The sequence below is a fragment of the Acinonyx jubatus genome, chromosome C2 (genome assembly GCF_027475565.1).
Source record: "Acinonyx jubatus isolate Ajub_Pintada_27869175 chromosome C2, VMU_Ajub_asm_v1.0, whole genome shotgun sequence".
Lineage (NCBI taxonomy): Eukaryota > Metazoa > Chordata > Mammalia > Carnivora > Felidae > Acinonyx > Acinonyx jubatus.
In genome coordinates, this window is record NC_069384.1 from 80,032,582 (window position 1) to 80,046,539 (window position 13,958).

General features: G+C 42.1%; 1 protein-coding gene across 8 annotated transcripts in view; it reads left to right on the forward strand.

Annotated features, from left to right (window-relative positions):
* Nucleotides 1-13,958, forward strand: part of DGKG (diacylglycerol kinase gamma) — a 213,148-nt gene that overhangs the window by 69,252 nt on the left and 129,938 nt on the right. For 7 of the 8 annotated variants that reach the window (XM_053221103.1, XM_053221098.1, XM_053221100.1 and 4 more), the window contains 4 exons: nucleotides 3,513-3,683; nucleotides 8,413-8,462; nucleotides 12,368-12,442; nucleotides 13,110-13,232. In XM_053221103.1, the coding sequence (XP_053077078.1) occupies nucleotides 3,513-3,683; nucleotides 8,413-8,462; nucleotides 12,368-12,442; nucleotides 13,110-13,232 (419 nt within the window). The remainder of the gene's footprint in view (nucleotides 1-3,512; nucleotides 3,684-8,412; nucleotides 8,463-12,367; nucleotides 12,443-13,109; nucleotides 13,233-13,958) is intronic. The other variant, XM_053221105.1, reaches the window with a different exon arrangement.

Genomic DNA, 13,958 nt, shown 5'->3' on the forward strand with positions numbered 1-13,958 from the left:
ACTTTGCATATACTATAAGAAATGTACTGCAACATATCTCCATTTCTTATCTAGGCCTTTGTGCTATTGTTGTCATACATTTTACTTCTACATATGTTAAATTATAAACTGCACAACACATTGTTATTATTTTTGCTTTAATAGTTAATTATCTTTAAGGAGATTTAACTAATAAGAAAAATATTTTTTTATATTTTCCCATGCGGTTACCAGTTTCAGTGCTCTTTATTCTTGTGTGTAAATCTAAGTTTCTGTATGATATAATTCTACAAAAAAGATGTTCTTTACCACTTCTTGTAGTGCAGCTCTATACGGTTTTGTACATCTGAAAAAATTTTATTTTGCCTTTTTTTTTCTAAAGATATTTCACTGAGTAAGGAATTTTAGGTTGACAATTTTTTTTCCTTTAGTATTTTAAAGATGTTGTTCCACTGACTTTCAGCTTACTTTCTTTCCAATGAGAAAATTACTGTCATTCTTATCTTTGTTTCTCTCTACATAATATGCCTTTTTTCCTCTGGCTTCCTTTATGATTTTTTTTTTATCATTGATCTTAATCAGTTTGATTATGATGTTTTTGGTGTAGCTTTGGGGTTTTTGTTGTTGTTGTTGTTTTTAAAGTAGGCTTTATGCTCAGTGCAGAGCTCAACACAGGGCTTGAACTCACGACCATGAGATCAAGACCTAAGCTAAGTTCAAGAGTCGGACATTTAACCAACTGGGCCACCTAGGCACCCCACCTTGATGTAGTTTTATTTATATTTATTGTGTTTGGGGTTCATTGAGAATCTTGAATCTGAGGTTCTATTGCTTTTATCAAATATCGACACATTTGGAAAAATTTCAGCCATTATTTCTTCAATTTTTTCCTACTTCTTTCTTTCCTCTTTTGGTATTCCAACCAGATGTTTATTTGACTACTTGAAGTTGTCCCACAGCTCACAATATGATGCTCTTTTTCTTTCTTTTTTTAGTCTTTTTGGATGGTTTCTTTTGCTGTGCTTCAAATTGACTAATCTTTTCTTCTGCAATATCTAATCCACTCTAAGTCCTATTCAGTGCATTTTTTTTTTCATTTCACGCATCATATCTAGACACTTGATATAGACAGGAATTTTTAAATATCTTTTATGTTCCTACTTAAAGTGTATTATCTTTCCTCTAGCCTCTTGGACATATGGAATACAGTTGTAATAATTATTTTAAAGCTTTTGTCTGTTATATCATCTGTGTCATTTCTGGGTCATTTCAATTGCTTTTTCTCATTATTATTGTTTATATTTCCTTTCTTCTCTGCATACCTGTCAGTTTTTTATTAAATGCCAGCCATTGAAAATGTTACATCATTGGGTATTGGATATTTTGATATTCCTATAAAAATTCTTGAGCTTTGTTTTGGGGCACAGTTAGGCTACTTGGAAATAGTTTGACCTTTTTCAGGTCAAGCTTTTAAAGGTTTGTTAGCCAGGACCAGAAAGGCATTTGCTAATTTTACCCAACAATCAAAACAAAACTCTTCTGAGTACTGTACTCAATGATTCATGAGTTATGGGGGTTTCTACCTTAGTTGGTGAGAATAGACACTATTCCTGGCTCTCTGTGCATTCCAGGGACTGTTCCCTCTAATACTGATTCTTTCCCCAGCCTCCAGTAGTCTCCTCACACACCTGTACTCATTGTTACTCAGCTGAATAATGGAATGGAACTCTTCACTGATTATTCACAGAGTACCCTTTGTAGACCTCTGGAGTTCTCTCTGTGCAGCTTCCTCCTCTTTGGTGCTCTGCTCTGTGAACTCTAGCCACCTTGGGCTCCCCAGGCTTCAAGCTCTATCTCTTCAGCTCAGAGAGACTTCCAGAATCTTCCTGGGTTCCACCTACCAGTGCTACAGCCTAGAAACTCTTTCTGAACAGTATGATGTGGCAATTATGGGGATCATCTCATTTGTATTCTGTCTCTTGGGATCACCATTTGGTGCTACCACATTCAGTGTCCATTGTTTCATATCTTTTGTCCAGTTTTTTGTTTCAGTAGAAGGATAAATCTGGTCGTGTTACTCCAATTTAGTCAAAACAGAAGTCATTATAATAGTGTTTTCATGGATGGATAATCTGAGGATGTAACAGTAACTTGAGATATAATGGGCTACCTAGTGCAAAGGATTTCTCACAGTTGTCTTATAGATTATGTTTTTTCATAACTTTTCCTCCAGTGCTGATTTTAATACTTGTGTTGCATATGTAATTTTATTGTAGTTTCCCCCATCTTACTATCCTTATTTTTATTTCACCCTATTGTATTTTTATCCCAACTGGCTCACCCCTGAGGCTCTCTGCTCCAATTTGACATATCTTCTCTCAACCTCCTGAGGGTCTTGTCCAGTAGGAAATTATTTCCAAAGATCTGGTTTTCTGAGGCTTCAGGATGGAGCTTCCGGTCCTTGTTTTATAGCTCTGTTTCATAAGGTAGGCTTTCATGTTGCACAGCTCTACTGGACAGATAGGATAGGAACTGTTTGCCTTTGCTTGGCACTTTGGCTTTCTGAATAAAAAGTATACCGGTTGCACTGCCTTCCATTACTGGAAGCAGCCATTACATCAGGGCTGTCTCTCCCTCTGTCTATATCTTCAGACCTCCACCACTTAGTGGCACAACACCTAAGTGGATTTTTCACTACCAGTCTTCCTCTTACTTTTACCTGTGTTTACCTGTGCAAATTTACCCTTGTTCTGGAAATTATTAAGAGATCATTTCTTATGGGCATGGATCTAGAGAGACTGGGGGGAAGAGAGATATCCCTTAAAGTGCCTCAAGAAAAGTATAATTCACACAGTAAAATATAGGTGCCCAGTTTTCTCATTAGCAATAACCTCATATTTCTGGATTAGAAGACAAGAAAGACAGATTTTTCCAACCTAAAAGAAGGAAAACTCCAGAGGGATAACTTACCGTATTCCTGTGGTACGATAAACCACTTTCTGCATTTTCTTAATCCAATAGATTAGGCTTGCGGCTAGTCAGAATTCTTCCGAGTGCCTGGAAATTTGTCGATTGTTGATCCCAGTTTTCTCTTTTGAATGTTCATCTTTTTCTTTATCTTTGAATGTATTTGAGAAGAAAATTGTAAAAAGGTGTACTGGTACATGACCAATTGTCTGGATTTTGGAATCCCAGCCAAAAGTAACTTTATAAATTGAGTAAGTGTTTCCAAAAAATTAGGCAAAATGACATTTACCTGTTGGGTATTGATATTACTAAAAATCATTCTCATCTTTTCTGAAAATTCACAGGGTAGAGGTGAATTTCTTACAATGATAGAGATTCTTAAAAGTGTCAGAATGGGCTCCATTCAGAGAGTATGAATGCTACAAACTGGATTTCTAGGACCACTGATTTGATCATATTTAAGTAACCAACACTTTCTCTACCAAGAAAATGATGGAGCAACAAACAAGGTTTAATATTTACTAAACGTTAAGTGCCGTTGGATGGTTTCCTTTTGCCTATTGCAGAATCAAAGATCACCGAGAAGCAGGTGCCAGCAAAAGACCAAGTGGCTGCAACCCTCCTGGGAAATCCTGTTGTTCCATCTCCAGGCTCAGAATCCCCTATAGTGTACCTGAAGGATGTCGTGTGTTACCTGTCCCTGCTAGAGACGGGGAGACCTCAGGATAAGCTGGAATGTAAGTGTCCACCCTGTCAAGGGGCTTCAAGTTTTTCCTAGAGGAAGATGTAGTGTCTTGTTCTTCCTTCTAAACATGTCAGACGGAGATTGATCTGGGATCATGGGTACTGGTGATGCCTGCTTGGGGAAGGTGTTTCTGTCCTGTCACCAACAGTGATCTGAACATTTCCTGGAATCCATGTTGGGAGCAGAACCAGTTGTATGGAGAGTGGGAAGCGCATCTGAGACCTTGGTATTGAGAACAAGGATTTGGAAAGGGGAGAAGTCTCTACAAGGGGTCAAGACTCCCTTTCTTTGCTGAAGGAACTTCCTGAAAGCCTCCAACCAAAAAGCTGCCACCTTCTCTTATTTTTTAAGGGAGGATATTCAGTATTTGTCTTCCTTCTCCTGTTCTGTGCCCAAACAACTCTTTAACTATGAGGGAATCTTTTTTTTTTTTTCTTTCTTGAGAATTAATCAGTCTCTATCTCATTAAAACTTATTTTCATTTCTTCACCCACCCCTACGCCACATTTTTTGGCCTCTAGAGAGAAACAGCTAGTTAGGTAAGGGAGTTGATCTTGGTTTCACAATGCTCCTTAAAGTTGGTTTCAGGGAGGGAATAATATCTGGTGGCAGAAAGGAAAGCCCACAGCAGCTGAAACAGCCTGCGGGCTCCTAGTAAGACTCACTGCAGGGTTGGGCTCACTGGCCTCCATCAGCCTACAGGCAGACTTTTAAAAACAGAAGACAATAGGACCTCCTTAAAAAAGATGTATTGTTTTGGTTCTTTTTGGGACTTTAGTAGACATTAAAGGGAAAAACATAACACATCATAGCAAAAGTCAAAATTCCAGTTAATGATAAGATGAGTCAACAAAACTCAAACATCAACAAGGAAGTATCTGGCAAAGGTTAACCCTCGCCCAAACCAAAGTGAAACAGTTCACTAACCACCTACAGTTGTGAGGTGTTAACAATTGCAAGCCTTAAGTGCCAATTTGGTAGCAAATATAGCAGATTTATGTCTCTTTTGGCTAGTGTTTAAAGTGAAATGTCCAATTATTTCTGAGATTCAGCTGGACTTTGAGTTTGAGGCCTTATATTTGTTCATAATTACCAGAGAGGATGTGAAAGATGTTTTCATATTAGTGGCTCTCAGACTGGGTCTTTGTAATGGCAATAGAAAGAAACTGCATTTTATTTTATTTTATTTTATATTTATTTTTTTTTTCTTTCGATAATATTTATTTTTGAGTGCGATAGAGACAGAGCATGAGTGTAGGAGGGGCAGAGAGAGAGGGATACACAGGATCCAAAGCAGGCTCCAGGCTCTGAGCTGTCAGCACAGAGCCCAATGCAAGGCTGGAACTCGGAAACAACGAGATCATGACCTGAGCCGAAGTCAGACGCTTAACCAACTGAGCCACCCAGGCACCCCAAGAAACTGCATTTTAAAAACTTTTTATTATAGAAAATTTCCAACGTAGATAAAAGTACAAAGTACAGTGAACTTCCATAACCCATCAGCCACTTTCAGTAATTACTGACTTATAATCAATCATGCTTTATTTATACCTCCCATGCATTCCCTCTGCCCCAGGATATGTTGAAGCAAATTTCAGACATCATGTAATTTCACCTATAAATATTTCAGTATTCAAAAAATATGACTTTTTCTTAAATATAACCACAGCACCATTATCACATTGAAAGACAATGACTCCTTACTATTGTCTGTTCAGAGAGAAAAGAGGCGGAGCCAGTATAAGAGCAAAAGCACTTATTTAGGGCCTCAGAATAGCAGTTCAGGGAACACAGATTTGGGCAGCAAGCCAAATAGTGCCCTTCCGGGGGAACAGAAGTTGAGGGTTTTTAAAGACAAAAGGGAATGCTTGTATATGTTGTTTACAGAGAATTTTTTTATTGGTGTTGATGGCAGAAGATGAATCTTGACTGAATATAATTGGTTACTAAGGCTGTCACTAAACAGACTCTTACTGTAGCAAGTTACAGGTATTAGAATTGAGTCCTTGGAATATTTGAAGTTTGGCCCAAGTCAGAGTTCACAGTTCCACCCAGTTAGGATGTGGGTAAGGCCCATCTACTTGATGACCTCCCAACTCCATTTTAAAACCCCTTGACATAAGTGACTTGATTTCATTTCACCGTTTATATATCAAATATTGTCAGTGTTCACATTTTCCCAGTTATCTTATATATTTTTAGTTGTTTGACTCAGGATCCAAACTTGGTCTATACATTGCCATTGCTTCTTATGTTTCTTCTATTTTAATCTTCTGCTTATTTTTTTCCTTGTAATTTTTTGTTGCAGATCATTTGGCCTGCTGAGTTTTTAATCTTACTTGTGTTTCTTAATGAAACCAAATAAATTCAAATCTTCCCCTGATTTTAATGACTGAAAACGACTTAAGCTTTCCTTTTTAATAACCAAACATGTATCTTTTTGGAAATTATAGCCTGAACTCATACCTTTTATCAATACATTAACAATAATAATTCTCATTGTTGAACACCTTATATCTGTTAATCACTTTATTTTTTTTTAATTTTTTTAACATTTATTTATTTTTGAGACACAGAGAGAGAGAGAGAGACAGCATGAGTGGGAGAGGGGCAGAGAGGGAGACACAGAATTGGGAGCAGGCTCCAGGCTCTGAGCTGTCAGCACTGAGCCTGAGACACGGGGCTCAAACCCACCAACCATGATATCATGACCTGAGTTGAAGTCAGACGCTTAACTGACTGAGCCACTCAGGCACCCCTCTGCTAATCACTTTAAATACATGATCTCATTTTAACCTCACAATAACCCTAGAAGGTCAGTGTGATTGTTTTCATTTGACGTGTCAGAAAGCGCAGAAAGTGTAAATGACTTGCCCAAGGCCATGCTGCTGAAAAACTGAGTGCTTACACTTTCTAGTTCTATCAGTGCATATTAGGACCAAGAGAGCTCTGTGTTAAGAGTTGCCCCAGCCCAGGGTCTGGGAGCAACAGTCGCGGGAAGGTCTGTCTGTCCTTCTTTATCTGCTTGGTGAGTCAGCCTCATATGCCGAGTTCCTCTGACCAGGACATTCTGAAGTTTCACGGAGAATCCCAAGGCCACGATCCTACTTTTAAAGAACCTCAGCTCCTACCAGGATCACACAGCTGAACAAGCACAAGGTGCAGGGATATTAAAACATACAGAAAGATGTAGCAACACACGGCCAACTTAGCAGGAGTGTTGTCACCTTTGGGTACATGCTGAGAGGTCCAGAGTGGGTATGTGGGGGAAGGGGCAGTTAGGGGAGGCTCCACAGAGAAAGCAGGCCTGATGAAGTTAGAACTGGAGGAAAATGAAGACGTGTTCAGCTGTGCTCCCCACTCTGCTTACTTCTGAGATCACAGACAGGATCTCTACCTTTTAGATGACCAAAATGCAAGTTCCCAGGTCCCAGAAATGAAAATTTAGTACTTTGCCCAAATTTCTCTCTCAGATTTTCCTTATCCTGCATCACCTCCCTACAGCTAGAACATGATAGAGGATGTTTCTGAATAACATGTTGACATTTCAGAAAAATAAATACAGTAGCTTCTGTAGTGGTGGTAATGAGGATTAAATGAGTAGTAATGATAAATTGCATAGGAGAGTACATCGTACTTATTAAATGCCATATATAAATGTTCATTATTGAAAGAAAAATGAATAATATCTGTTGAGTGCTTTCTACATTCCAAGCACTGTGAGATTTAGGAATAGGGCACAGGAATAGAAGTCTGTATTATATAAGCTCAATCTTTCTAAAATCTTTAATGAGGTCAAAAACATTTAGATGTCATAATATCGATTTTTGGAGTAATCATAGCTGGCCTGAAATCATGAGGTTAATGAAATAATGTTGAACTTCTCTGCTTGCTATGGGGATGTTAAGAGAAAGAACACGTCAATTTCAACTTCTCTGGGTATCTTTTTAAGGAGAGCTACGTTGTCAAAAATCTTCTCCTAAAGCCTTTCTAAGTATTGAAAAGGCCAGCAAAAATATTTACTTTATGTATGTAGTCTTACTTGGCATGTTTCTTTTATGAACGTTTTAAAGGTTTTAAGATATTTATTGTTTTATACATATCTTTACACTTTATGTTTATATCTTATTTAGAAAAACTAAAAATTATTATGGAGACAAAAAATTGGCCTATCATTTACATGTTAATCCTCATTTAAAGAAAACCAAACAAACCTAGGAGAAAGAAAACATCACAGTCTCCATCTTACAGATAAAGAAACATGGCCAAACAAAGTTAAATGACTTGTTTGATGCCCAGGATGGTAGGACAAGGCCAAGATGTGAGTCTGCCTAAGTCCACACCCTTTCCGTGTGCAACGGAAGCAGTATCCCATTTATAATTTGGGTGCCTCTACCCACCATCAGCTGGGCATTTGCTTTGAGTCATGTTCCAGTGATACTGCGAGATACGCATGCTCGACCAGGAATCATACCGTGACCTGGATCTCATCAGCTACAGTTATTGGTTAGACAGATCCGGAAGCCAGATGGCTTGGTTCTCCACCCTCTTCCCACCCTGTCTGTAAGAAGTCAAACTCTGCGCCTGGGAGGGTGGGTAACCTGGCTGCAATAGCCTTCGCCCCAGTGACAGAACTCATCTAAAGACTGACAGCATCAGAGTCTCAGCTCGTCCCTGGTGCCCAGAGGACACCTCGAGCCTCACCTCTGTGTCTCTTGCAGTCATGTTTCGTCTCTATGATTCAGATGAGAACAGTCTCCTGGACCAGGCGGTAAGTTCTCCCTCCAAATGTCCCTCCTGAAACCAAGAAAATCTCGGGGAGAGGGGAGCGAGTAGAGGAAGAGTAAAAATTCCCAGTTCCATATTTATGGAAATAGCAATGTGTCAATATGGGCTACAGAAGTCATGGTAGAACTCCTCCCCCCCCCCCCCCCCCACATACTACCACTTCGAATAGCACCAGCCTGAGGGGGAGTGAACTCTACCTAGCGTTTTCATTTTAGAAGCCCAGGATCACAAAATCTCAAAATGGGGAGATGCTTTAATGTCTTCTCTAGTTTAACTTCCTAGTCTTCCTCTTGTGCTCGGGGGTATTAGCTCAACGAGTCTGGTTCTTCTTGCTTGGAGCACATGGTCCCATCCCATTGAACCTGGGAAAGCCTGAGCCCCGCCCCCACTCTCCCTCAGGAATAGGCAGGGATAGGACAGGATCATGGGGTGAAAGGAAGGATGGAGAAGGAAGAAAGCAGAGAGGGGAGAAGACAAAAAGAATCAGACAGGCCTCGTGCTCACGGCCAGCAGTGTCAGAGACAGGACTCCTTAACAGAAAGGCTGTGAGGGCGGGGGTCATGGGGCTGAGTCAGACCAGTCCCGCGGGGAAGGAAGGAAACAAGTCCGTTAGACCACCTAAATCATCCTAACGTCCTCTAAACCCCAGGGTGCCTTTAAGACATTCCTGCAGCCACATCGCAATGCTGTGGGTTGTGTCCTGCCAGGGAACAGCCAGAGAATCACAGACACTCAGGCATTGGATCGACACATGTTTGTTGAGTGTCTGCCACACGTCGAGCACCGGGGATACATCGGTGAAGCCAATGGACGGAAATCCATGCCCTCGTGAAACTTTCATCATCGTGCAAGCACATGCACTACAAAGCATAGCAAGATACGTGTTAGAGAGATGTGTGTATTGGAAGACAGATAAAGGAGGGAAGGAAGTGCTGGGGGGAAGGGGCTGCAGGTTTAGCTTGAGGAGCCAAGGAAGGTCTCCACCAGGGGGCATTTGAACAGGGACTGGTAGGAGGTGAGGAAGTAAGTCCTGGGGATATCCAGATGAAGCACCTTCCAGGCAGAGGGAGCCTCAGTGCGGGGGTCCTCGGGGGGCTTGGAATGTGGGTGGGTTAATGAGGAGGCCAGAGTGATGGAGCAGAAGAGTGAGGAGGTCAAAGTGAGAAGTAGTAGGGGATGATATCAGACAAGTGATGGCCAGGGGTGCTTGCAGGGAGAGTCTATAAAACATACCAAGCCATATAGGTGACTGGGAAAGTTTGTCTTTTACTCTGGAGAAGTGGAGAACCACTGGAGATTTTGAGCAGAGGGGTGACATGACTTCAGTTTTACCAGGTCACTCCAGCTGCTCTGTTGAGACCGGACTGTATGGACTCAAGCAGAGATATCAGTGAGGAGGCTGTTGGAATAGACAAGACAAGAAATGATGGTAGCTTGCACCAGGGTAGGAGCATTGCAGCTGGTAAGAAGTGGTGAAGTTCCAGGTCTATTTAGAAGGCAGCATCGGTAGATGGAAGTGAGTCCCAATAGAAATATCTGATTCAACTTCCCACGGAGGATCCTTGGAAGATGGATCCTCAGGCTGTGTGTAAAGCTCGTAGGAATGGCGAGTTCACCTTCTCCCTTGGGACAGCCATTGCACTGCTGGGGGCACTGTTAGAGAGGGCGTCCTTTCTGCACAAAAGGCACCTCTAGTCTGCCAGAGAAATATTCTACACAAAACAGGATTCTTTGCTCCGTTCCCCTTCCCCCAACCCAGCAGGGAGGTCAAAACAGGCCAGCCTTCAACTCCTTCCCTACAGCCCTCTGCTTACTTCTGCCCTGGGTAGCTGACCAAGACAGCTGACCAGTGGAATAGCAGTCCTATACAATAGGCCTTTCAGTTTCTGAAGATACTGTCACATCTACCCGAAGATCTTCTCTAAGCTCAAATTCCACAATTTCCACACTGTTTCTCATAAGGCAGGCTTAAATAACCACTCTGACCAAGCTCTGGTTTGTCAGTGCTATTCATTTTTTTTTTTAATGTTTATTTATCTTTGAGAGAGAAAGAGAGATAGCGGACAGGTGGGGGAGGGGGAAAGAGAGAGCGGAACAACGAATCCAAAGCAGGCTCCAGGGTCTGAGCTGTAAGCACGGAGCCTGACATGGGGCTCAAACTTGTGAACTGCAAGATCATGACCTAAGCCGAAGTCAGATACCCAACTGACTGAGCCATCCAGGTGCCTCTGTCAGTGCCTTTCTTAAAATGTGGCACAGAACTTAACCCACTCCTCCATGACTCTTTAAGTATCCACATGTGGCCTGACCAGGGTAGACATCAGGGGAACAAGGTCTTCCTAAAATCTACCTACTATGCTTCCTGAAAATGCCCACCCATTCACACAGGCCGAGACTGAATCTAATTCTCTGTTCCTGAATCACATTGTTTTATTAATCAATGAGTCTTGGAGCCAGCTAGATCTGCAAGCTCTTTTTCTTTGGAAATTTTGCTGAGCCCTGTCTCCACTGTTCTGCCCACTTCCTTATCCCAATTTACTGCCTCATCTGCAGTTTTGTGATGGATTTTTTTTAATTTAAATAAAATACAATTTTTAAAAACCTTGCTGGGCTTTAGATGGCTTATTTTGACCCAGCATTCTACCTGGTGGAGGTAGCACTTTTATTTTTTTTTTTTAATGTTTATTTGTGTGTGTGAGAGAGAGAATGAGTAGGGGAGGGGCAGAGAGAGAGGGAGACACAGAATCTGAAGCAGGCTCCAGGCTCTGAGCTGTCAGCCCAGAGCCTGAAGTGGGGCTCAAACTCAAGAACCATGAGATCATGACCTGAGCTGAAGTCAGACACTTAAATGACTGAGCCACCCAGGCGCCCCTAGAGGTAACACTTGTGAACTTTGCTTCGGTTCACCAATGTGTCTTCCCAGATCAATCTTATTTTGAACATCTTCGATGGTGCCCAAGAGATGCAAACCCCTCCTCAGTCCACTGTGTTTCTGTGCAACACTGGGTGTACTGATTCATTAGTGTCCAACAATTCTGTGAGGTTTTAAATAAAGCCTGGTCTTGGTACTAAACAAAAGGCTCACTCACCAGGCAAATGTAGCCCTTATAAATTTCCTATTCACAGAGCCCTGGGCTTAGGGCTGGATGTAATGCAAAGGAAACAGAGGAGATGCCCCAAGTGACCTAAATCATAGTGCCTGAGCTACAACCAACATAGTGGCCCTGTATCCAACTGAAACCGACCCTTGAGGGGTATAGATGGATCCCAAGTTGCTAAAGCTATGGGATGGGCGCCTGGGTGGCTTGGTCGGTTAAGCGTCTGACTTCAGCTCAGGTCATGATCTCACGGTCCATGAGTTCGAGCCCCGCGTCGGGCTCTGTGCTGACAGCTCAGAGCCTGGAGCCTGCTTCAGATTCTGTGTCTCCCTCTCTCTCTGCCACTCCCCTGTTCATGCTCTGTCTCTGTCTCAAAAATAAACGTTAAAAAAAATTTTTTTTAAAGCTATGGGAATGAGGAGGGATAAAATAGACAGGAGAGAATTGTGTTGGCTTATAAATATTTAGGGAGCTACAGTCACAAAGAAGGGGAAAACATGGGTACCCTCTATGCTGGGTCAAAGCGCAGGATTGGGGAAAAAGGTGAGTCCAGGTGGGTCCAGGAGGAGGTTGGTGTTCAGTGAGCTTTCTCCATACCTCTGACTTATCCATGTTCTGTGCTTCTTTTGAGCATCTACTCTCCATAGACCTTTGTAGTCAAGGCATAAAGAGCAGAACAGTTACACTGGTGCTTCTTGTGCTCCGCCCCTGCCCAATCACTGGGGTTGGATTTTGAGAATTGCTCTTGAAAACACATCTTCAGTGGTTTTCTCCTCTTGATGTTTTCCAGGAGATGGATCGTATTGTCAACCAGATGCTTCATGTTGCCCAGTATCTGGAGTGGGATCCCACGGAGCTGAGGCCTGTGAGTTTCCAGAAGCAAGGGGTGACGTCCACGTGAGCCTCCAAAATGAAAAGCAGGATTCAGGACTTGGATACAAGTGTTTACTGTGCATGCTCTCCCAGACTTAGTTTCTTATAGGCAACTTCTCTAGGGTCCTATACCTTGACCTCCCACTTCTCTGACAGGAAAAATTGAAGACATAATTCAAATAGTAATACCTAATCATACTCCCTAACCTTTCCACCGGAGTTAAATTTTTATAACAGGAGTTCAAGGAATTTAGAGCTAGAAAGAATTTTAAAGATTTTCTCAATCACTAGGTAATATTAATAATAATAATTACACTAGGGGGGTTCCTATGAGTCAGTTATTAGATTAGACATTTTAGATTCATTTTCTCTTGCCCTCACTACAGTGCTCCAAGCATAGCAATGTTATTTTCATTTTACAGATGAGCAAAGCAGAACCCAGAGAGGAGTGGCTTGCCCAAGGCCACACAGTCAGGGCAGGGCAGGGCAGGGCCAGGCACTGAACACTGGCCTCCTCACCCCTTTTTGCCCCCTCACTGCTCTGCTCACTGTGAATTAGAGGGCAAAGATAAGGCAGAGCAAAAGAGAAAGAAGGAGACAGAGGGAGGCAGGGAAGTGCAGGATGAAAGTGGACAATTGTTGCTCTCTGGGTTCTGCAGATACTGAAGGAGATGTTGCAAGGAATGGACTACGACCGGGACGGCTTTGTGTCTCTAGAGGAATGGGTCCACGGAGGGATGACCACCATCCCACTGCTGGTCCTGCTGGGCATGGATGACTCTGTAAGTCAGCAAGCCTGAGCTCAAAGAGCTCTTGCCTTTCAGAAGCATCAGGCTCCACGTGGAAGTTAACATCTGTATACGGCCTTGGCTTCTGCCCCAGTCTTCCCAACGGACACACCAGATACTCTAGGCCAGCCCAAAAGTCCTCTCTTTTTACTGATTAGTGTCTGGCATATAATTCATGCATTTCACAGAGGGCATTTTCTAAATTATAACTAAGTAAAGATACTGTTCTGAGTGCTGGGAGGGGACACAGATACAGTATTCATCCACCAGAAGCTTATACCCAACCGGGAAGAGGGGGGAAAAAAAATCAAGGGATAATAACCATCTTTTCCACAAGTTAGGTTAAAACCTTCTAAGAGAGTTGAGGAAGGAAGAAAGGGAGAAGGAAGGGAAGGAAAACTACCCATCTGTCAGAAGGTGGAGGACATTCAGTGATGGTATCTTATTCAACCACCAAATCAACCAGATAAGATAGATATTTTCCCCCAATTTATGTAGATGGAAAAGTGAGATTTGGGGCCTAAAGAGCAAAGGAGGAGGCAGAATTTATTTGTACTTGACTCCAAAGATCCCATGCTTGCTAAACCTCCCACGCTTAGAAGTGAGAAAGAGGGAGAAGCCTTGGAGGTTGTTTGCCCTGGCCAGAAGTACATGTGGGATTCTGGTATCTCATCCTTGAGTGTAAAGATCAGGTAGAAAGACTTTAGAGGATGTTGGGTC